General features: G+C 46.5%; 1 protein-coding gene across 1 annotated transcript in view; it reads right to left on the minus strand.

Moving 5' to 3' along the window:
* PINX1 (PIN2 (TERF1) interacting telomerase inhibitor 1) overlaps positions 1-24,848 on the minus strand; it is a 190,934-nt gene that overhangs the window by 70,515 nt on the left and 95,571 nt on the right. The window contains exon 6 of the mRNA XM_075863806.1: positions 12,469-12,548. Coding sequence (XP_075719921.1) covers positions 12,469-12,548 — 80 coding nt within the window. The remainder of the gene's footprint in view (positions 1-12,468; positions 12,549-24,848) is intronic.

Below are 24,848 nucleotides of genomic sequence, written 5' to 3' on the forward strand. Positions count from 1 at the left end.
AGACGGACGAGAGAGAGAGAGACGGACGAGAGAGAGAGACGGACGAGAGAGAGAGACGGACGAGAGAGAGAGACGGACGAGAGAGAGACGGACGAGAGAGAGAGAGACGGACGAGAGAGAGAGAGACGGACGAGAGAGAGAGACGGACGAGAGAGAGAGACGGACGAGAGAGAGAGAGACGGACGAGAGAGAGACGGACGAGAGAGAGAGACACGAGAGAGAGAGAGACACGAGAGAGAGAGAGACACGAGAGAGAGATATGAGGGAGAGAGACACGAGAGAGAGAGAGACACACACACGAGAGAGACATATACGAGAGAGACAGAGAGATACGAGAGAGAGATACGAGAGAGAGAGAGATACTTGAGAGAGAGAGAGAGATACGGGAGAGATACACGAGGGAGAGAGATACACGAGGGAGAGAGATACACGAGAGAGAGATACACGAGAGAGAGATACACGAGAGAGAGAGATACACGAGAGAGAGAGATACACGAGAGAGAGAGATACACGAGGGAGAGATACACGAGAGAGAGAGATACACGAGGGAGAGATACACGAGGGAGAGATACACGAGAGAGAGAGAGATAGATACACGAGGGAGAGATACACGAGGGAGAGATACACGAGGGAGAGATACACGAGGGAGAGATACACGAGGGAGAGATACACGAGGGAGAGATACACGAGGGAGAGATACACGAGGGAGAGAGAGACACGAGGGAGAGATACACGAGGGAGAGAGAGACACGAGAGAGAGACACGAGCGAGAGAGAGACACGAGAGAGAGAGAGACACGAGAGAGAGAGAGACACGAGCGAGAGAGAGACACGAGCGAGAGAGAGACACGAGAGAGAGAGAGACACGAGAGAGACACGAGAGAGAGAGAGACACGAGAGAGAGAGAGAGAGACACGAGAGAGAGAGAGAGAGACACGAGAGAGAGAGAGACACGAGAGAGAGAGAGACACGAGAGAGAGAGAGACACGAGAGAGAGAGAGACACGAGAGAGAGACACGAGAGAGAGAGAGAGAGACACGAGAGAGAGAGAGAGAGACACGAGAGAGAGAGAGAGAGACACGAGAGAGAGAGAGAGACACGAGAGAGAGAGAGAGACACGAGAGAGAGAGAGAGAAACACGAGAGAGAGAGACACGAGAGAGACACGAGAGAGACACGAGAGAGAGAGAGACACGAGAGAGAGAGATACACGAGAGAGAGATACACGAGAGAGATCTAGATACACGAGAGAGAGATACACGAGAGAGAGATACACGAGAGAGATACACGAGAGAGAGAGATACACGAGGGAGAGATACACGAGGGAGAGATACACGAGGGAGAGATACACGAGAGAGAGAGAGATAGATACACGAGAGAGAGATACACGAGGGAGAGATACACGAGGGAGAGATACACGAGGGAGAGATACACGAGGGAGAGATACACGAGGGAGAGATACACGAGGGAGAGATACACGAGGGAGAGATACACGAGGGAGAGAGAGATACGAGGGAGAGAGAGACACGAGAGAGAGAGAGAGACACGAGAGAGAGAGAGAGACACGAGAGAGAGAGAGACACGAGAGAGAGAGAGACACGAGAGAGAGAGAGACACGAGAGAGAGAGAGAGACACGAGAGAGAGAGAGACACGAGAGAGAGAGACACGAGAGAGAGAGAGAGACACGAGAGAGACACGAGAGAGAGAGAGACACGAGAGAGAGACACGAGAGAGAGAGACACGAGAGAGAGAGACACGAGAGAGAGAGAGACACGAGAGAGAGAGAGACACGAGAGAGAGAGAGACAGAGACACGAGAGAGATATGAGGGAGAGATACACGAGGGAGAGAGAGATACGAGAGAGAGAGAGAGAGAGAGACACGAGAGAGAGAGAGACACGAGAGAGAGAGACGAGAGGGAGAGAGAGACGAGAGAGAGAGAGAGACACGAGAGAGAGAGACACGAGAGAGAGAGAGACAGGAGGGAGAGAGACAGGAGAGATACAGATAGACCATGTGTAGATTTCAGTCTGTGACCCCAGGATCTGCAGCTTTTTTTTTTATGGTCACGGCTTTCTGAGGGATTACACACAAGTCATCTCCATCAGTTTTACTGCCTCTTCCACATAATTATACGGCCGGTTACTGTAATATTTCACATACATCTTCGCATCTCTTCCTATGTATTGATGGAGGAGCAGCCTTTAGCACTCCCAATAAACGTCTGCAGCCAGAGGATAATAGGAACATTATATATTTCAACACTTTGTGTGTCTACGATGCGTGCTGTGATTTAGAGGCCTACAAGCCCCGGCACGCTTCTCCCACTCCCCGTACAGACAATGTCCAGGACCGGCGTATCCCGGAGAAGCGAAGCAACATCCGTACATGTCTCATCAGATCAGCTGAGCCAAGTGCAGTGTTTCAATCAGCGGGATTACATTTACGAGGCAGTAACTGGTGCGGTGTACATGGTGAACTTTAACAAGTTTATTTATACTATCCAGGGACGCTCACAACGGAAACGCAGCACCTCTATAAAATACCCTTCAAAATAAAGTGATGGTTCCTCCATAACAAACGGCACAAATGGGGGGCGAACACATTTCTGAGCAGTCCGACTTGGAATCTGACGGACTCAAAACAATTAGATAATTTGAAAAAGGTGTAAGTTCCCTTTAAGAATGAAAAGTTCTGCTACTTTCTAATAGACTTTCAATTCCTCACAATTATTTCAAGATATTTGCTTGCTGTCAGTTAATCAGAACACCGTTTACATTGAGGGTATGTTCACACGCAAACTCAAAAACGTCTGAAAATACGGAGCTGTTTTCAAGGGAAGACAGCTCCTGATTTTCAGACATTTATTAAGCCACTCGCGTTTTTCACGGCCGTTTTTGGAGCGGTTTTCAATAGAGTCTATAAAAAACGGCTCCAAAAAGTGACCTGCATTTCTTTTCCGCGGGCGTTTTTTTATGCAGCCGTTTTTCAAAACGACCGCGTAAAAAAAAAACGGCCAGTCAGAGCAGAACGCCGTTCTGCTTCAGATTTTTCGGCCGTTTACGGCCCGAAAAACGGCCGTGTGAACAAACTCTTAGGGTATGTGCACACAGTGTTTTCAACCATTTTTCGGGCCGTAAACGTCCCGAAAAACGGCTGATAAATCGGAAGCAGAACGACTCCAAACATCTGCCCATTGATTTCAATGGGAAATACAGCGTTCTGTTCAGACCAAGCGTTTTTTACGCCTCATTTTCGGAAAACGGTGTATAAAAAAACGGCCGCGAAAAAGAAGTGCATGTCACTTCTTGAGACGTTTTTGGAGCAGTTTTTCATTGATTCTATAGAAAAACAGCTCCAAAAACGGCCGTAAAAAACCCCGCTAAAAACGCGAGTTTGCTTAGAAAACGGCTGAAAATCAGGAGCGGTTTTCCCTTGTATTCCCAGTATTAGGGTATGTTCACACGCAGAGTCAAAAAAGTCTCAAAATACGGAGCTATTTTCAAGAGAAAACAGCTCCTGATTTTCAGAAGTTTTTTGTGCCACTCGCAATTTTCACGGCCGTTGAGCTTTCTTCAATAGAGTCTATGGAAAACGGCTCCAAAAATGTCCCAAGAAGTGTCCTGCACTTCTTTTTCGCAGGCGTTTCTTTTACTCAGCTGGTTTGAAAAACAGCCGTAAAAAACGCTCCGTCGGAACAGAACGCCGTTTTCCCATTGAAATCAATGCGCAGATGTTTGGAGGCTTCTGCTTCAGATATTTCAGCCGTTTTTTGGGCGTTTACGGCCCGAAAAACGACCGAAAATAGGCCGTGTGAACATACCCTTATACTCCAGAGCTGCACTCACTATTCTGCTGGTGGAGTCACTGTGTACATACATTACATTACTTATCCTGTACTGATCCTGAGTTACATCCTGTATTATACTCCAGAGCTGCACTCACTATTCTGCTGGTGGAGTCACTGTGTACATACATTACATTACTTATCCTGTACTGATCCGGAGTTACATCCTGTATTATACTCCAGAGCTGCACTCACTATTCTGCTGGTGGAGTCACTGTGTACATACATTACTTATCCTGTACTGATCCTGAGTTACATCCTGTATTATACTCCAGAGCTGCACTCACTATTCTGCTGGTGGAGTCACTGTGTACATACATTACGTTACTGATCCTGAGTTACATCCTGTATTATACTCCAGAGCTGCATTCACTATTCTGCTGGAGGAGTCACTTCGTACATACATTACATTACTTATCCTGTACTGATCCTGATTTAAATCCTGTATTATACTCCAGAGCTGCACTCACTATTCTGCTGGTGGAGTCACTGTGTACATACATTACGTTACTTATCCTGTACTGATCCTGAGTTACATCCTGTATTATACTCCAGAGCTGCATTCACTATTCTGCTGGAGGAGTCACTGTGTACATACATTACGTTACTTATCCTGTACTGATCCTGAGTTACATCCTGTATTATACTCCAGAGCTGCATTCACTATTCTGCTGGTGGAGTCACTGTGTACATACATTACATTACTTATCCTGTGCTGATTCTGAGGTACATCCTGTATTATAATCCAGAGCTGCACTCACTATTCTGCTGGTGCAGTCACTGTGTACATGCATTACATTACTTATCCTGTACTGATCCTGAGTTACATCCTGTATTATACTCCAGAGCTGCACTCACTATTCTGCTGATGGAGTCACTGTGTACATACATTACATTACTTATCCTGTACTGATCCTGAGTTACATCCTGTATTATAATCCAGAGCTGCACTCACTATTCTGCTGCTGGAGTCACTTCGTACATACATTATATTACTTATCCTGTACTGATCCTGATTTAAATCCTGTATTATACTCCAGAGCTGCACTCACTATTCTGCTGGTGGAGTCACTGTGTACATACATTACGTTACTTATCCTGTACTGATCCTGAGTTACATCCTGTATTATACTCCAGAGCTGCATTCACTATTCTGCTGGTGGAGTCACTGTGTACATACATTACATTACTTATCCTGTGCTGATTCTGAGGTACATCCTGTATTATAATCCAGAGCTGCACTCACTATTCTGCTGGTGCAGTCACTGTGTACAGGCATTACATTACTTATCCTGTACTGATCCTGAGTTACATCCTGTATTATACTCCAGAGCTGCACTCACTATTCTGCTGATGGAGTCACTGTGTACATACATTACATTACTTATCCTGTACTGATCCTGAGTTACATCCTGTATTATAATCCAGAGCTGCACTCACTATTCTGCTGCTGGAGTCACTTCGTACATACATTATATTACTTATCCTGTACTGATCCTGATTTAAATCCTGTATTATACTCCAGAGCTGCACTCACTATTCTGCTGGTGGAGTCACTGTGTACATACTTTACGTTACTTATCCTGTACTGATCCTGAGTTACATCCTGTATTATACTCCAGAGCTGCATTCACTATTCTGCTGGAGGAGTCACTGTGTACATACATTACGTTACTTATCCTGTACTGATCCTGAGTTACATCCTGTATTATACTCCAGAGCTGCATTCACTATTCTGCTGGTGGAGTCACTGTGTACATACATTACATTACTTATCCTGTACTGATCCTGAGTTACATCCTGTATTATACTCCAGAGCTGCATTCACTATTCTGCTGGTGGAGTCACTGTGTACATACATTACATTACTTATCCTGTGCTGATTCTGAGGTACATCCTGTATTATACTCCAGAGCTGCATTCACTATTCTGCTGGTGGAGTCACTGTGTACATACATTACATTACTTATCCTGTTCTGATCCTGAGTTACATCCTGTATTATACTCCAGAGCTGCACTCACTATTCTGCTGGTGCAGTCACTGTGTACATGCATTACATTACTTATCCTGTACTGATCCTGAGTTACATCCTGTATGATACTCCAGAGCTGCACTCACTATTCTGCTGGTGGAGTCACTGTGTACATACATTACATATCCTGTACTGATCCTGAGTTACATCCTGTATTATACTCCAGAGCTGCACTCACTATTCTGCTGGTGGAGTCACTGTGTACATACATTACTTATCCTGTACTGATCCTGAGTTATATCCTGTATTATACTCCAGAGCTGCACTCACTATTCTGCTGGTGGAGTCACTGTGTACATACATTACTTATCCTGTACTGATCCTGAGTTATATCCTGTATTATACTCCAGAGCTGCACTCACTATTCTGCTGGTGGAGTCACTGTGTACATGCATTACATTACTTATCCTGTTCTGATCCTGAGTTACATCCTGTATTATACTCCAGAGCTGCACTCACTATTCTGCTGGTGGAGTCACTGTGTACATGCATTACATTACTTATCCTGTTCTGATCCTGAGTTACATCCTGTATTATACTCCAGAGCTGCACTCACTATTCTACTGGCGGAGTCACTGTGTACATACATTACATTACTTATCCTGTACTGATCCTGAGTTACATCCTGTATTATAATCCAGAGCTGCACTCACTATTCTGCTGCTGGAGTCACTGTGTACATACATTACATTACTTATCCTGTACTGATCCTGAGTTACATCCTGTATTATACTCCAGAGCTGCACTCACTATTCTGCTGCTGGAGTCACTGTGTACATACATTACATTACTTATCCTGTACTGATCCTGATTTAAATCCTGTATTATTCTTTAAAGCAACATTGACAATTCTGCAGGTTGTTATTGGAAACAGTCAACAAGCTTGTCATCAGACACAGCCCTAACGGCTTAGCTGAGCTCCTATAATGTAGGGGTGGGGGTCCGTTTTCTCTACTTTAGATTACTTGTGTAAATTAACAGGCACTGAACAAGCAGAAGAGTACTGGGAGATTTCAGCTATGAAGCCTTTAATCAACAAAATGGTGGTCTCTGACACTTCTACTAAGGGGTCCAATGTTATGCTCCCCATTCTCAGCTTTGTGACTGTGCTAATAAGGAGTTAAACTTGGCACACGAGGCAGGGCTCTCCACAATACAGACCTCGCTTTACTCTCTAGCAACAGCCAGGAAAATTGAAATCGATATTAAATATTGAACGGAAATTTTACATTTTCCCACAAATACGTAGAAGCGTCCAATTTAAGGTTCAGCTCTGCTGCACTGTCTATTGTTTGCAAATGAGAGGTGGGGGGGGGGGGGGAGGTTGCGGAGGCCAAAGAGACACCATGAATCATAAGATTAAACACAGCCGCATCAAGCTCTCCAAGACAGAAATTAGCAGCGTACAAGCGAGCCTGGCAGAAAGCAACTTCATCAGTTGTGCCAGGCCTGCCCGGAAAAACGGCTCCTGACAGGTCTCACGGTAGACGATGCCCAAGTCGATGTTCCTATAGGTGTCAAAATATAATGAAGAAATCTGATGTGAGGATTAAAGTGTAGATAGACTTTTGACAAACTTCTGAAATGTCATAGTGACCCGTCAGAAGTTTGGATTGGTGGGGGTCCGAGCACTGAGACCCTCACCGATCGCTAGAACGAAGCAGCTGAAGGTCTCGTGTGATCGCTTCGCGTCTGTTCGGCTTTTTCCGGAAAGCCGATGTATCGGAGTACGGGCTCATAGACTTTCTATTGAGTCCGTACACCGATAGCCAGCACTAGGCGAGCATACGAGGTCAAAATTGCCGCAAGCACAGCGTATCCAGCAATAAGAGACGATTTTTCCGTACGTGTCCCAGCCGTTGAGCTAATTAATCTACGGAAAAAATTTCCTACACGGCGTCCAAAATCTCATTTATCACCAGTAATGGAATGACCCCCCAGAGAGGGCAGCGTCTCCGTACAACGTACACAGCCCCGAGTCACATTATTGGAGGCAGGATTAATAGCCCGGGCACATCTGGACGCTGCACAGGCAATGCCGTCTCTGGGCCAGGTGTGGGTATGGCGTAACAGTGGGTATTGCACAACTGCCCTCGCTGTCGTAGGCCGATGTGCATCACGTCTGTCACATTAACCACTCAGATAACTATGTGAAGATTTACACTGCAAGGAAAACAAAACCCACCTGAAAACGGGTTACCCCGCCCTGCTCCACCTCTCAGGAGATTACAGGGCAGAAATCCAACGAGTGTCAGCACGGAGGATCATGTGCCAATCATTACGATCAAAAGGTGCTTTTTTTTTCCTAATCTCAGGCCGCCTGTACGGGCACCCGCAGTCTTCTCTTCCAGGGTAATTGGGGGGGGGGGGGGTGCTGACATGTGAGCACTTTGTGATTATGAAAAAACCTGGTTCTTTCATCCTAAAACAGCACCACACCTGTCCACAGGTTGTATGTGGTATTGCAGCTCAGCTTTATTCATTTCAATAGAGCAGAGCTACAATACCCCGGACAACCGGTGGCCTGTTTCTGGAAGACAGCAGCCATGTTTTTCTGATCCTCGACAACCCCTCTAACTTGATCATTCGATCCTAGACTCACGCTTCTGTATTAATTAGGCACCTCTCGCCGTCTGTGCGCCAAAAATGGAAATCTACGCCAGATACGAGCATTTTGACAATCCAAGAGACTGAAACCCTGCGTTGGCACGATTAGGACCCTAGATGAAAACAAGAATGTGTCCCCTTACCTAAGCGGACGTTTTTGGCCGCGCGGTAATAATAATAATAATCTTTATATAGCGCCAACATATTACGCAGCACTTTACAATTTAGAGGGGACATGAAACAAACAATATCAGACATTACATAGTGACAAAGTTCATTTACAATTCAAACCTGGGGAGTGAGGACCCTGCTCGCAAGAGCTTACAATCTATGAGGAGTGAGGACCCTGCTCGCAAGAGCTTACAATCTATGAGGAAATAAGGGAGACACAAAGTGTAATAGTGTTTGTTCTGTACAATGGTCCGGCCATTTTTATACACATGCGGTGGTAACATAAAGCTGCATGAGCCGGTCACCAGCCAGTATCCGTGTATGACGGACATGAAGAGAAGGAGTGTGAGGGAATCTTATTCTGATGACTAATCTAAAAGGAGGGCCATGGAAAGGAGTCAGATTAGGGAATGTTATAGGCCTGTCTAAATAGATGTGTTTTCAGGGCACGTTTAAAACTGTGGATATTGGGAATTAATCTGATTGTCTGGGGTAGCACATTCCAGAGGACGGGTGCAGCACGAGAGAAATCCTGGAGACGGGAGTGGGAGGATTATGGAGGATTTTAATGTAAGGTCGTTGGCAGAACGTAGAGCCCGAGTAGGGTGGTGGACGGAGATGTAAGGAGGTGCAGCACTGTGGAGAGCTTTGTGGGTGAGAGTAATACGTTTGAATTTTATTCGGAAGGGGATGGGCAACCAGTGCAGTGACTGGCACAGATTAGAGGCGTTGGTGTAGCGGTTGGTCATAAAGATGAGCCTGGCTGCCACATTGAGGATAGATTGGAGAGGGGAGAGTTTAGTGAGGGGAAGACCGACTAGTAATGAGTTACAGTAGTCAAAACGCACCAACAATCGCAGCAAAACCGCACGTAGGTTAATCACAATTTGCTGCGGTTTTTGCCTGCGCGGTCTTTAAAGGTGTAACTGTAAAATAAATACGTTCCACCTGTATAAAATACACAGACAAAAGCCGCATCGGGAACCGCAGCACTTCATCAAACGGTGTCCGCTAATACCGTACCAGCAAAGTAAACGAGATTTCAACAAATCTCATCTACACCGTGCAGATTTTTTCTGCACGTAAATTGAGCTGCGGTGCGTATTTTAAAATCCGTAGCATGTCAAATTATCTTGCGTTTCCGCTTCGATTTGTATCTGACCAGTTTTAAAGAAAAACGCACCAAAATCGGCAGCATAAAACCAACCGCGCCAATTTCCACATCAAAATGTAAATACCGCTCTCAAAAACGGTTTTAGCTGCGGAATTACGTGCGTAGACCTGCGGTTCTGGTGCGGATTTTCCGCATCAAATTACGCAACAGGTGCATTTAGCCTAAGGGCTTGTCCACGCACCACGGAATTGTTGCCGAAAATTTCTGCAGCAGACTTTCAAATGCGGCAAAATCGCACCATTTCCTGCGTTTTTTACGGCAGAAAATGGTGCGTATTTTGCGGCGTTTTTCACAATGTTGGGAGACGGTGACATCTCCTCTGAAAAACGCCGCAATGCTGTCCACTTTCCGTAGCAGGAATTGACACGCTGCGGTCCGAAAAATACGCACCGCGGGTCAATTTCTGCTCAGAATTTTTACTGTATTCTGCTGCGTATTTTCCGTACGGAAAAAAGCGGCAATTCCGCAACGTGTGGATGAGCCCTTAGCGTGATCAGCCTGGGAGAGGGTGTTCTGGGTTTAACTGCATTCGCCCCTCAATCTTCAGGTTTTGCTGGATGTGGTTTTTAGAGGCAACACCCATGAAATTGTGCACAGGACCGACCAATTATTGACAGCCGGAGATTTAAAAATGAAGACCGGAAACGAAAATACGTGATTAAAACGTGTCCGTCGCCAGGACATACGTGATCAGATGATATCGGGTGGGGTCCGAGGTGGAACGTGATCTCCGGGCCGGGTACAGCAACGTCAGGCGATCTAAGGACACAACAGCGACGGACCAAAAAAGGAGCGGAATATACAATATAAACGACTGCTCACCACCTCCGGTCTGGTAGTAATAACATACCAGTCTTGTTTAATAAGTTTTACCACTTTCTAAAAGACTTTGCGTTCTAATTCCTCACCCTTTTCAAGACCTCGGCTTGCAGTCAGTGAACGTTATCATTCTTGTTTACATTCCGAGGCAGATCATCTTTACTCATCACGTACAGCTGAGACAGCTCTGTAACCAGCCCTGCCCCTGTGTGAGCGGCACACGATCGGGACGGCATGTCGGAGTACGTATACACTTTTTTTCCATGCATTTTGTGTGGGTGTTTTCATGAAAAATGTTGTCGCTTTTTTGATTCCCATAAGGCTAAGTTCATACGCAGCAAAATATATACACTGTGGAGCTAGCCTGAAAATCTGCCCCAAAACCCACAACGGTATTTGCTTGTGTTACATTCAGATCTTGTTGTGTTGAGTGAATGAACCCGGACTTAGGGAAGTTCATATAGTAGCTTAGATATAATGTTGGGACATGTCAGAACGATCAGATCCAGGCACGGAGGTCCCCACCAACCACAGAACAGAGATGCTGCGCTGCTGAGAAAGTCTTCCATTGGCTTTCCTGGTTTCTCTTTGGACAGCAGAGTACAGGCTGTAGACACTATATAGCCTGTACTCCGCTATGTGAGGGCTGACAGAAGGTGAAAGTGCAACGCGTTCCGCAGAGTATCACAGCCCTTATGCTCATGTGATTGTTGGGGGTCTCAGCACCCGGTCCCCCCCCCCCACCGACCAGTACTTCGGAACCCGTGTCTGACACGTCGGGATATAATCATATTGCCGTTGTGTATTCCTGATTGTAGTGTCCTCACATGACTGTGTGCATAGACAAACCTGGATAAACCATGGAACAATTAAAGGGGTTTTCCCACTAGGGACATTTATGGCATAACCACAGGATATGCCATAAATGTCAGATAGGTGCGGGTCCCTGAGGTGGGACCCGCATCTATCTCTAGAACGGGGTCCCCCTTAACCCTACTCTGACTCTCTGTGTTGCGGCTGAAGCAAGTGATCTCCAACCATAAAGAAGGAAACAGAATAACTCAGCCATAAAGAAGGAAACAGCATAGCTCAGCCATAAAGAAGGAAACAGCATAGCTCAGCCATAAAGAAGGAAACAGCATAGCTCAGCCATAAAGTCAGGAAGTGGCCGGGAGGTAGCGAGAGCAGAAGGTAGAACGGGGTTTAGGGGGCCCCGTTCTAGAGATAGGTGCGGGTCCCAGAGGTGGGACCCGCATCTATCTGACATATCCTGTGGATACGTCATAAATGTCCTTCATGGGAAAACGCCTTCAATTGTCTCAGAGTGATGGGTGTTTAGACATCTAGTCCTATAAAAAACAAAACACCTTACCTCCTTGTACATAGATTAAACACCCATCACCCAGAAGTCACCGCACTTCCTCTACGTGTGACGTTCATGGAGTCATTTGGATTCCGCTATAAACTAGTGTACATGGTCCATTGACGGTAAGTAGCGTGGTTCAAGCCACACCCACTGTTAGTAAACCACACCCACTTTAAAAAATATATATTTTTAGGCTGTCCTTACACGTGGCGGACTTGAATTGCATTTCCGCAGTGTAAAAATAAGCTGTGAAAACTACAATGTGCGTCTACGGGGAGAATGTTCTGCCACGCACACAGATTTCTCGAGTTCTTGCGTTGCAGGTTTGCGCTGCGGAAATAGAGTGCAAGTACGCCGCGCGTGACCGCACCCTTAGAATAACATTTCAGGTGCCCGCGTGCTCAGTGACACGTTAATCAGACACAGGATGGCACGAAGAAGGAAATACTATACCTGAGGCGACTTATTAACTTTTTCTCGTTTTCCAAAAATGCAGGCGAGGTCGGTGTCACTGCGGCTGGACAGGTCCTTTCCTGGGGAGAGGAAAAGACAAAAACAAATCATAGGTTTACATGGTAATCAAAACGCGCTGCACCTTCAGTTCACATTGTGCGGAGACTGATCTTATCCATGCGATCTGGAATACAGATGTACACACATATCAGACGCTACGAGCTCCAACAGCCCAACCGGGGGATGGGGTACCGTACAGTAGTAACTATAGTGTCACAATACCAGAATTTGGACTTTGATACTGATACCTTGCGTAGTATTTCGATAGTTGATACCAAAACGATACTTTGTGCCGGTTATTACGGTCGCGACGATACAGATATCTGTATATTTTATGTATTGTGACTTTTATTTTAATGTTTATTGTAAAAAATGTGTGTATTTAAAAAAAATAAAAATAAAAAATAATGTAATATAACTTTACTTTATTCTTTTTTTACGTTTACATTTTTAAAAACTTTAATGTACTGGCATATATCTATACACTGACAGTACACAGGCAGTTGTTAGGACGTACCTCAGTATGCTCTAACAACAGGAAATATGGTGAGAAAGCCCTGCTGGAGTCCTTCAATGGACCCTGGATTGTCTGCCCATATATGGTATGTCCCTTGATCGCATCACAGAGAGTCCCTGTGACACGATTCAAAGGGCATCCCCCCTTCTGATTTACCCCTGAATGCTGCGGTCAGCTTTGATCGCAGCATTCAGGGGAATAGCGGTGGAGACGAGAGGTTTCTCTGATCTCCAGCGGGGCTGCGTCTGTGTAATACAGCCATTGTCCCGTTCCGGACAACAGGTGTGCGTGCACGGTCAGCATAAGGTGATGCGGCCCGCTTTGCACTAATGAGCGGCGGCGCCTGCACTGAAGACCGAACATGGGGGTGATTTGTAGTGTGCCCGCCACGTTCTCGGTCTTCAGTGTCGGCGATCATTAGTGCAGCGCAGGCCGCAACGCATCCTGCTGACCGCACGCGCACACTTGTCAGGAGCGGGGCAATGACCGTATTACACATCCGAGCCCCGCTCACTACATTCATGTGTAACAATACCAAGTCGTGAGGCCGCACAGCTTAGTATCGTAATACATGAATTAACTGTATTGAACCGTTTAAGGGGGCACGGCATCTAAATAGTATCGATATTTTGGTGGAAAATCGTGCAACCCTAGGAGAAAGCGTCCTATAGGTGTTCCCATGGCGTTTAGGCTCTGGTTGCATGGTGGTGACAGTCATCCGGCAGTAAAGCAGCATGTAGTGCTGCAGGATTTGCTGGGGTTCCTGCCCATGGTTTTGGATAGGACTCTGAGACTATGACAGTGACATGTACTGTGAGGTTGAGCAGTATCACAATGGATGTGATCGCGATAGGATGAGCACAACAATGAAACTTCTCCAAAAGACTCTGAGACCACCGCTGATCTAGACTAGACTGTTCTTGATGGATTTTCTATTCCCTTATATCCTATGTATACTGGCCTCTTCCTTTAGAGAACCACCCCTCCCCCTCCAGAAGACCATTTTTTATTTTTTGAATGGTCTCGGAGGTTTCACTGTATTAAAAGTTAAAATATATGTAAAACACATTTGCACCCGCTTGATCCGAGCTCGGAGTTACCCACCAGTGCCTGCAATTTTTTTTACTGCTCCATAAGGACACAGCTATGATCAGTGACGTCGCTGCAATGTCTATGGTAGTTTGTGCTAGTCTGGAATCAATTTCTGGTCTCATCAGGGGCTCAAGCCGCGACTTTGCCCCTACACCATGCTTTGCACTCCAACCTCAGCAGGAAGTCATTGCAGACCCCACTAGCCACAGCACGAAATCAGATCACATCCTACATTACCCAATCTGGAAACATGAAATCTAAACCACTTTCACTAACTCGCCCCTTAGTGTTGATCGGGGAGCCAAAATGGAGCAAACCTTATATGCTAATGCCACTCCCAGGTAAGGTCTCTGAGTGCCACCCAAATCTGTCTATTGAGCCTTTTATGTGCTGCTTAGAGGATTTCCTGCCAGATCTGAGCACTGAGACCACCACCAATCGCTAAAACGAAGCAGCAGAAGTGCCGGTTTGATTTTTTCCGGAAATCAGTGTAGCGGTGTACGGGCACAATAGAAAGTCTATGGGCCCGTACTCCGATACATCGGTTTCCGGAAAAAGCCGAACAGAAATAAAGCCGCTTCGTTTTAGCGATTGGTGATGGTCTCAGTGCTCGGCCCCCCACCATGTCAGAAGTTTGTTGAACGTTTAAGGCAATTTACAGATGTCCCAATGTGAGGGCTTCCAGCTGGTGAGAGATTCCATTTAAGTTGTCCTCCTTGGACAATCCCTACTTGTTAGAAAGGTCCCTTGACAATAAGCTGATCACAAAGTGTCCCCCTGCTGGGACCCCCAGCGATCAGCTGTAATCTGTGGGGAACCTGACAGTAAGTGCTCAATTTCCCTGCAGCACCACCACAGGGGAAATTAAGTATTACACATTGTCTATTCATATCAATATGTAATACGGGACAGGTCCTCCAGAGAGAGAGATTCTCTATGTAACCGCTCTCCACTGTGGACAAGAGATGAGGATCCTGAATAGAGGACCCCCACTATTCTCTCAGAATTCCCTAATTGGGTGTATGGAAATGGGTTTTCTATACTGGACAGCCCCTTTAATTGACATCTGGACCCTTTGGAAACCAAACAACATGAACAGAGGGAGAAGAATCAGACAATAAAATGAAAACCTGCCCTGTAACCATCTCCTGCCATATAGGATAGGCACAAACTAATCCCAGATCATCGTAACAGTATTTTGAAATTAAGTTTACGAGCAGGAGTCACACAACCTCTCGTCTTACTCATTTCTAAAGCTCATCAATTACTGTGGATTAATCTGTACGGATTCCTTAAAACCCCTCTCTACCTCATGGGATGGATGATGGGAGTTTTTCTCTGGATATAATACTGCTCTAATGACTTCAAGTGATTTGAAACCTGTTAAGCAATGAGGAAACGTAGTTGACAGACGAAGTCACCGCTCTCAAAACGTGTGAGACGGACTCAAATCCTTGTGTCATCTAGATGACCTTGAGCAAAATATAGAGCTGGACACTGATTCTTTATAATCTATGGACAACAAGGCACAACTGATTAACGCTCTCCTAGCTGCTACCTCAAGTACCAAAGTGCCACCATCCAGGGACCCAATGCTACTATTAGTGTCCGATTTGAAACCTGTTAAGCAATGAGGAAACATAGTTGACAGACGAAGTCACCGCTTTCAAAACGTGTGAGACGGACTCAAATCCTCGTGTCATCTAGATGACCTTGAGCAAAATATAGAGCTGGACACTGATTCTTTATAGTCTATGGACAACAAGGCACAACTGATTAACCCTCTCCTAGCTGCTACCTCAAGTATCAACGTGCCACCATCCATGGACCCAATGCTACTATTAGTATATTTCTAGATCATGGGAAGTGGCCAGTGATTGTTTATTTGCCCTGCAGCTGCTCTATAGTAGAATAAGGCTTTAGGCCCTGTATTTTCATCGATCCGTAAATATTGTCCGTAAATACGGTCTGTATTGCATCCGTATATACGGATCCGTAAAAAAAGGAGGGAGACTGCAAATGAGGTCACCAACATGTTGCATAGCAACGCTTCCGTAAATATGGACGGTTTACGGATGCACATCCGTAGCCGTCCGTTTGAACGGAAGCACTCATAGGGTTTTATGGGAGAGTCCGTGCCGTAATTACGGACAAGAATAGGACCGGTTCTATCATTTTTTTCAGCACTGACACCCATCCGTTAAAACACTGAAAGGCGTCCGTGGCCAATAGAAACGAATGGCTCCGTAATTACGGATGAAGTATACGGTCGTGTGCATGGGGCATAAGGCTCCATGCACACGACTGTGCCCGTAATTACGACCTGTAATTACGGGCATGGCTGGCCGCAGACAGCCGGCCGTTTTTACGGGCCGTGCTCCCATTATAAAGTACGGGAGCACGGTCCGTAATATCAAAAAAGTAGGACATGTCCTATTTTTTTCGTCAGGTTTCTACGGCACAGACACCCTCCCATAAATATACGGGAAGGTGTCCGTCGGCCATAGAAACTAATGGGGCCGTAGATACAGTCCGTAAATACGGGCGATTATACGGTCGTGTGCATGGAGCCTAAGAAAGGGACAGTAAAATCTAGAAATTAACCATAGAAGTAAACACTTGGTTTGTTTCCGGATCCTGCACTCCGTCTTGTAGAAATCCAGCAGAGAACACGGGGGTTAATTTGCGGTTGATCTCTTCTATTTTTGTCTGGTAAGCGGCTGAGAGGGTGGGGCTTAACTAAGGGGCGGTACTTAATCATAGGGTCCTACTGATGACATGGGGGAGAAGTCTCCCAGACACAGGTTTGTAATGCAGTGTTAACATGTTGTGAATGGTCAAAAAACAAAATTGCCATGGTTTTGTCATGCAGTTATTGGCCGTGTGGCTTTTACAGGTGAAACGTGAAAAACATTACCTGTAAAATCTGTGCTACCATTAACCGCAATGGAAACCTGCGGAAAGTTGTTATAAACCGCGCATCCCACGGAGGAGAATGAGGGCAAAATGGCCGAAGTCCTGGGATTTTTTTAATTTTTTTTTGGGGGGGTATACTTTTAGTTTTCCATTAAATGGCACCCATTGAAATCTAGAGGTTGTCTCTGTAATTCGTGGCTACGACAGGTCCCGGGCGGCTATTAATAATGGCTTTGTACAACCTTCAAATTTCTTTTAAAATGAGAATGACTCCGTAATTCGGCGCCGTACAGAGCACCATGAAGTGACCAAATGGTGCGGACCCCATAGCGATTCCGTAAAGCTCCCCACATCAGAGAGCGGTGCCCCTCGATAGGCTAAAGAAGAGAGACTGTGGGGGATATAAGCGGACAGACATAAATCTGAATAGACACCATGCAATACCACATTTTCCTGCAGCGGGGCGCTGGATGGCCGCGGCTTTGCCCAGCAAAATCACCTGCCTACAGGTGGTGCGGAGAGCCGGATCCAACGTGAAAGGGGAAGTCTGTGATTAGACAACGCCTTTAAGTATTTTTGTAATTGGTTCCTAGCAGAAAAGCAAAGACCAGGTCCACACTACTCTGATTTTTTCATTCCATTGACTTGGGTTGCGTTCACACATGGCAGTTTAGAGGAGTTTTTGATTTTTGTCATTGTCAAAAGCAAAACAGTGGCCAGATTATGACCATGGATGAATGATAAAGAAGTTAGATTTTTAATGTAGAACGGTGTTAATAGCTTGGTGTTTTCTATTCTTTTAAGGGCGCCCTTCCTCTGTACGGCGCCCGCTGACCTGAACCCATATAAAAAATTGCAGCAGTGCTCAGGTCCATACATGACCCCCCCCCCCCACTCACTGTGCCCGTATGGGACATCTATACATTGCACAGAGAGCGTGGGGGGGGGGGGGGCAATGTACAGGCCAGAGCACCTAAGTCAGCAAGCACTGGAGGGTGGGAGTTGAAGAACCATCTTATTCTTCATGAATAAGAGGGTTACATAAAAAAAGAAATCCTGGAGAACCCCTTTAAAGGGTTATTCCCATCTTATATAGTGATGGCAAGTACCCAGGTCATGCCTTCCCTTTATGATCAGCGAGTCTGACCTCCGGGACCGCCACCGATCCTAAGAATAAAGGGGGCGCAGCACTGATTTAGCGCTGCGCTCCTTCATTCTCAAAATTGGTGGGAGTCCGAGAGCTTGGACTCCCAATGATCATAAAGTGAAGGCAAGTCCTCGTGATAGGTCATCACTATATAACATGGGAATAACCTTTTAAAATGGCAACATTTTCTGGGAGTCATTCTAGGTAGAAAAACAAATAAAACGTCAAACTTTCATATGTGCTGCCACAGGTGCAGTTCTTTATAGTTTTAGGAAGATTTTCTAGACGGTCTCCTTGAAAAACACTCCACCGAAATTGCTGGAAAACTCAACTCGACTTTAAACATTTCCTCTGTGATTTCATTCAGGACGTTGCGTTACGTATGGGGCAGTCACACCTCTCACTCGCTTCGGATTAGGAGAAGAACTTCCTCTAAATATGACAAGGTTAAGACGAGAAAGTGAAGTGGCTCCAAGAAACAGGCGGGTTGTCTTAATCCCTATGAGACACTCCACAGGTTATGTAATAAGTCATGGTGCCCCGTGTCTGGAGGGGTTGTTGGGGTCATTGAGGAATGCAGAGGGGTGTGTGACCCGAGGAACACGAGTATTTATTTAATTATGTCATTACAGCAGGTTCTCACCTCACCTTCAGCTTAAGCCGAGGATTTGTCATAGAAGAGATCCACCCTTTACAAAGCGCCCAAACAGCTCTTACCAAGGGGAACAAAAAAAAAAAAGTCTTATGTGGAGTGTTTCCAGGGTACAGATCCATGATAAACATGCAGAAAGATGTGGGCAAAGGAAATAAGAGCCTGGTTTAAGTAATGCCAAGTGTCTCGCTTCCCACTTTTCAGTGCCAATTTGCGTCAAGCAAAAAAAGGAGAGTAACCGGAGACAGACTGGTTACTTGGGTCACTGCCTGACAACCTCACAAATAGAACAGTGGTAGTGAAGTAGTGTGTCCATAGCAACCAGTCTGTCCGACAGGACTCAAGGCTGGACTGCTACTGTGTCATGTACAACTTGGGGGCAAAGTCGAAGGCAGTTGAATCTCACTTCAGCGATGTCCATAAAGTGAATTGCAATCTATTGAGATCAAGTCGAAGCACACCCGATCCATTGCGCCTTTGTTGGCGAGACCATCTAGGTCACGCTTTTCCTCCATTGACTTTATGTGGTTAAAGCACTACTTGAAAAAAACTGAGGTCACAATACTTACGTGTGATACCACCGTCTGGTTCTTCTTCAGGAAAACAAAACCTTGCCCCCTATTCAGCTGCTGTTCAACTTCATCACATGACCATATAGTATCATTACAGCTAAGGATCCCCGTTCACCTTGGAATTTAACCCCTTCATGACGAGCAATCAATTTATTTTATTTTTTACAGCGTTCCCCGAGCGGGTTGAACAACGTAATAACTTTATTGCTGGGGTCATTACGGAAACGGCGATACCAAATATGTGTAACTTTACATTTGTATTTTTTTTAATAATAAAGCATTTTGTAAAGGGAAAAAGTAGGTTTTTATTTATTTTTTTTATTAAAAAAATTGTTCTACTTTTTTACTAGTCTCACTAGGGGACTTCACTATGCGATCCCCCGATCGCATTTATAATACACTGCAATACTTTTGTATTGCAGTGTATTACTTGCCCGTCCGTGTACAACAGAAAGGCATCTGCTAGGTCATGCCTCAGGCATAAGACCTTGGGGCCTTTATTAGGCCCCCCCCCCCCGGCTGCCATAGAAACCACCGGCCCCCTGCGATCTTATCGCAGGATGCCGGTGGGGTGAGAGAGGGAGCTCCCTCCCCTTCTCCAAAACCACTCAGATGCGGCGCTCGCTATTGAGCGATGCATCTGAGGGGTTAAACTGGCAAGATCAATGCTGACATCGATCTCACCCGTTCGAGCAGGTCTGCTACTTCTGGTAGCCGAGAGCAGGAAGATTTAATGGCTCCCGGCTCTATTTATTCCAATGCAGCACCGTGAAAAAGCGTATGCATCGGAAAAAAGCCCATTAGCGGCCGCCATAAAAAGGCATATTGGCGGTCACTAACTGGTTAAAGAGCGCCAATATACAAAGCGGTCCTCCTTGTAAACAGTTTCCAAGAACAATTTGCTTATGGAGTTTCTAAGATTGTCACCCATGTAGGTGTCTTGGCGGAGACTTCAGCCTTAAATCAAGTCTTGTTTGCCGAAGAGGACTGTAGCGCACTTTTTGCTTTTCTCATACACCTTCTAAGTAAATATTATCTTTCTAATCTATGAGAATAACCATCAACTGTGAGACTTGTATTCAATATGCACTTAATAAGGAGATTTACACATGGCCAAGGTTAGAGAAATTGGCCATTTGCCCCTCAGAACTAGGAGCAGTTAATAAAAATTCTGGAAAAAGATCCAGGTTATTATGCCAAACCTTGTTCGCCCCTGGAGTCGGCCATCTGCCGTGTGACTTCAACCTGCACAATTCTATCGTTTTCCTAGATATAAGCGGAGCCAGAGATTTTAGCTCCTACTACAGAAATTATATTTCCATTCGGCCATCCTGAACGGGTACGTTTATGGTGGAGTTGCGTGAAATAGCGGTCGGCCGAAGGATTCTTTAACACTCATGTCTATGGCCAGCTTAAGATTTAGAAGTTTTTGTTACGATTTAATGTACATATAAAACGGTCAATAACTAAGAATCTGGTACTTTTTATTTTTGCATGGGAATTTTATCACTGATCGTACCCCATAGATACATAACGAAAACTGCCCTCAACAAACCCAGCCTTTATGACTTCGCAGTGTCCCATGACCATAGCGGCCCCTTATAATGTCCTCTTCCTTCCCCCATACTCCATTTATCGCTATGCAATACTAAGCCTAAGTTCCCAGTGATCGGGCTGGACGGTGAGTTGTGAGTATCTGTGATGTAGCGTCCTGTACTTATCACACGGTCTCCCACTCCACTATGCAAGCCTCCTCCCTGATACTATATTCCCGTCCCCCTCGACATCAGTGACGGATCAGTTGGAGATTCTCATAAGCATCTATCTTCAAGATATTCGTTCTTCGATTTCCCTGCAGCGCCACCACAGGGGAAATGAGGCATTACACAATTCTCATTGAAATCAATGAACTTTCCATGTAATGCATAGACATAGGAGAGAGGAGAAAGAGGAGAGAGAGGAGGGGGAGGAAGGAAAGCAAGGAGGGGGAGGAAAGAGTGAAGAGGGGGAGGAAAGAGAGTGAAGAGGGGGAGGAAAGAGAGCGAAGAGGGGGAGGAAAGAGAGCGAAGAGGGGGAGGAAAGAGAGCGAAGAGGGGGAGGAAAGAGAGCGAAGAGGGGGAGGAAAGAGAGCGAGGGGGAGAGAGAGGGAGGGAGAGCGAGGAGGGGGGAGAGCGAGGAGGGGGGGAGAGCGAGGAGGGGGGGAGAGCGAGGAGGGGGGGAGAGCGAGGAGGGGGGGAGAGCGAGGAGGGGGGGAGAGCGAGGAGGGGGGGAGAGCGAGGAGGGGGGGAGAGCGAGGAGGGGGGGAGAGCGAGGAGGGGGGGAGAGCGAGGAGGGGGGGAGAGCGAGGAGGGGGGGAGAGCGAGGAGGGGGGGAGAGCGAGGAGGGGGGGAGAGCGAGGAGGGGGGGAGAGCGAGGAGGGGGGGAGAGCGAGGAGGGGGGGAGAGCGAGGAGGGGGGGAGAGCGAGGAGGGGGGGAGAGCGAGGAGGGGGGGAGAGCGAGGAGGGGGGGAGAGCGAGGAGGGGGGGAGAGCGAGGAGGGGGGAGAGCGAGGAGGGGGGAGAGCGAGGAGGGGGGAGAGCGAGGAGGGGGGAGAGCGAGGAGGGGGAGAGCGAGGAGGGGGAGAGCGAGGAGGGGGAGAGCGAGGAGGGGGGAGGGGGAGAGCGAGGAGGGGGGAGGGGGAGAGCGAGGAGGGGGGAGGGGGAGAGCGAGGAGGGGGGAGAGCGAGGAGGAGGGAGAGGGAGGGAGAGGGAGGGAGAGGGAGGGAGGGAGAGGGATGGGGTGCGAGGGAGAGGGATGGGAGGGAGAGGGATGGGGTGGGAGGGAGAGGGATGGGGTGGGAGGGAGAGGGATGGGGTGGGAGGGAGAGGGAGAGGGATGGGGTGGGAGGGAGGGAGGAAAAAAAAAAAAAAGAAAAAAAAAAGTGGAAAAAGAGCAAATAAAAAAAAAAGAAAAGAAAAAGGAAAAAAAGAAAAAGGGAGAATCTGTGACGTAGTCTCCTGTACTTATCACACGGTCTCCCACTCCGTTATGCAAGCCTCCTCCCTGCTACTATATCCCCTTACCGCTCAGCACCCATTCAATCTGCTCAGCTGGAGTTGCCTTGCTGCGTCATCCTGGAGCTGAAAATAAGTAAACGCTGTCCTCTTCCTCCCTCCTGGCCACCTGGGAAACTTCATCTCCCGGACAGCCAGAAATGCTACAGAGTGCTCAGTGGTGCTGCAACGAGCTGCACGCCACCGAACAGAACTAAAGGAGAGAGGACGGCCAGACCCAAACAGAAGAGAGAAGGAAGATCAGCAACCAATAAATATGAAGGACGCAGGCGCTAAGAGGACACATAGACAAGGAAGACACAACAATCGCGCTCCCCTCCCCCACATCTCCGGGTGTACGCTCCCAAAACCTTTACAAGTTTTCAACTGTGTCTAGAGCAGACTATCGGGCTTATTATACATGAGACGGACCTGGAATCAGACAGTGGAAAAAAGGAGACGAAAGTTTGGCGTTTACCGGCTCCACAGCCCGAGTCTCATACAGATGGCACACTAAGTGCCCATGGGTCTGTATTACGGAGGCAAGTATCCTCTTCTGAAGAGTGAGCCACAATATTTTTTCTCTTATTTCCTCAAAAAATCCTCAGTGTAAAATTGTCACGAGTCACGAATATGGAGGTAAAGAATTGGACTATAGAATAGTATGGGCGACCCATTTGGGATCCATGAGACACAAATCCAGAATATAGCCATATGCATGAGGCCTACGAATCAGACTTTCCTCTTAAGCTATTCATACACTTCAGCCAAACGCATGGAATAATGGGAAACCAATCGAAAATTAACCCTCATGTCCAAACACGCAAGACTACGCAGCCGACCGCTGTCACACCTTGGAGCAGTAGCCATCGATTAAGATCCTGCCATGATCAATAAGGACCCGCATCGGATGATCAGGAGGTTTCATTATTGCACGCAGAGATTTTACAACGTGTTGGAAAACGTCACGATTATTATGCAATCAAGAAATGAGAACGAGATATCTCCACCACGAACATCAATATTTTTTTGTACATAATCCATATGTAAGAACAGGTCTGGTCACTAATCTCCAAGACGGATGAGCTAGCAGCAGCAGCAGATTGTAGACTCTACACCGGAATGGTAAAACTCCAGCAGGTGGTTGATGATGTCATCCGGGGCAGTGACATCATCCAGATTCCAGTGCGCCCATGTCAGTGGTGACCATATCAGAGAGCGCAAACACCTTTCCTCTGGAAGCTGCTATATCTTACACAGCAGCCAGGGCGGAGACAGAGGAAGTGAGTCAGGTCACCAAGAAAGGTCAAAAGGCAAAAACAAAAAATTGAGCTGGTCTTTTTAGTCCTGGTCAATAATGGGTAAAACATGCAATAATTCAATCCACGCCGCAGGCTAAGTTCATATCTCATTTTGTGCACACGTTTGTAGTATACGACGACGAATACGTTTTTAAAGTTACAAAAAACGTACGCATTTGTAACATACGCTTACTTTTGTAGTTTGCCTCGTATACGTTGGTGTCCGTTCTTACCATTAACCCCTTAATGATCGCCGATAAGCCTTTTCACGGCGGTCATTAGTGGGCTTTATTCTAGAGCGCCGCCATTCCACGGCGCTGCTGTAGAATAAAGTAAACAGAGCAGGGAGCCGTCAAATCTCCCTGCTCTCAGCTGCCAGAGGCAGCTGAGGGCTGGGGGCGTCCCTGCTCTGCCGGGTGAGATCGATATTAGTATCGATCTCACCCGTTTAACCCTTCAGATGCGGTGCACAATAGCGAGCACCGCATCTGAATGGTTTTGGAGAGAGGGAGGGAGCTCCCTCTCTCCCCCACCGACACCCGGCGATAAGATCGCCGAGTGCCTGTGTCTTCTATGGCAGCCGGGGGTCTAATAAAGGCCCCCAGGTCTGCCTGGAGCGAATGCCTGCTAGATCATGCCGGAGGCATGACCTAGCAGATGCCTGTCCGTTTTAAACGGACAGGCAGTAATACACTGCAATACAAAAGTATTGCAGTGTATTATAATAGCGATCGGAGGATAGTGAAGTCCCCTAGTGGGACTAGTATAAAAGTAAAAAAAGTTTAATAAAGTTAATAAAAAAAAAAAGTGAAAAAAAAATAAATGAAAAACCCACTTTTTCCCCTTACAAAATGCTTTACTATTAAAAAAAACTACAATAAAGCAAAAAAGTTACACATATTTGGTATCGCCGCGTCCGTAACGACCCCGACTATAAAGCGGTTACATTATTTAACCCGCACTGTGAACGCCGTAAAAAATAAAATCAAAAACAATGGAAAAATTGCTGTTTTCTGTTAATCCTGACTTAAAAAAAAATGTGATAAAAAGTGATCAAAAAGTCGCATCTACTCTCAAATGGTACCAATAAAA

The sequence above is a fragment of the Rhinoderma darwinii genome, chromosome 4 (genome assembly GCF_050947455.1).
Source record: "Rhinoderma darwinii isolate aRhiDar2 chromosome 4, aRhiDar2.hap1, whole genome shotgun sequence".
Lineage (NCBI taxonomy): Eukaryota > Metazoa > Chordata > Amphibia > Anura > Rhinodermatidae > Rhinoderma > Rhinoderma darwinii.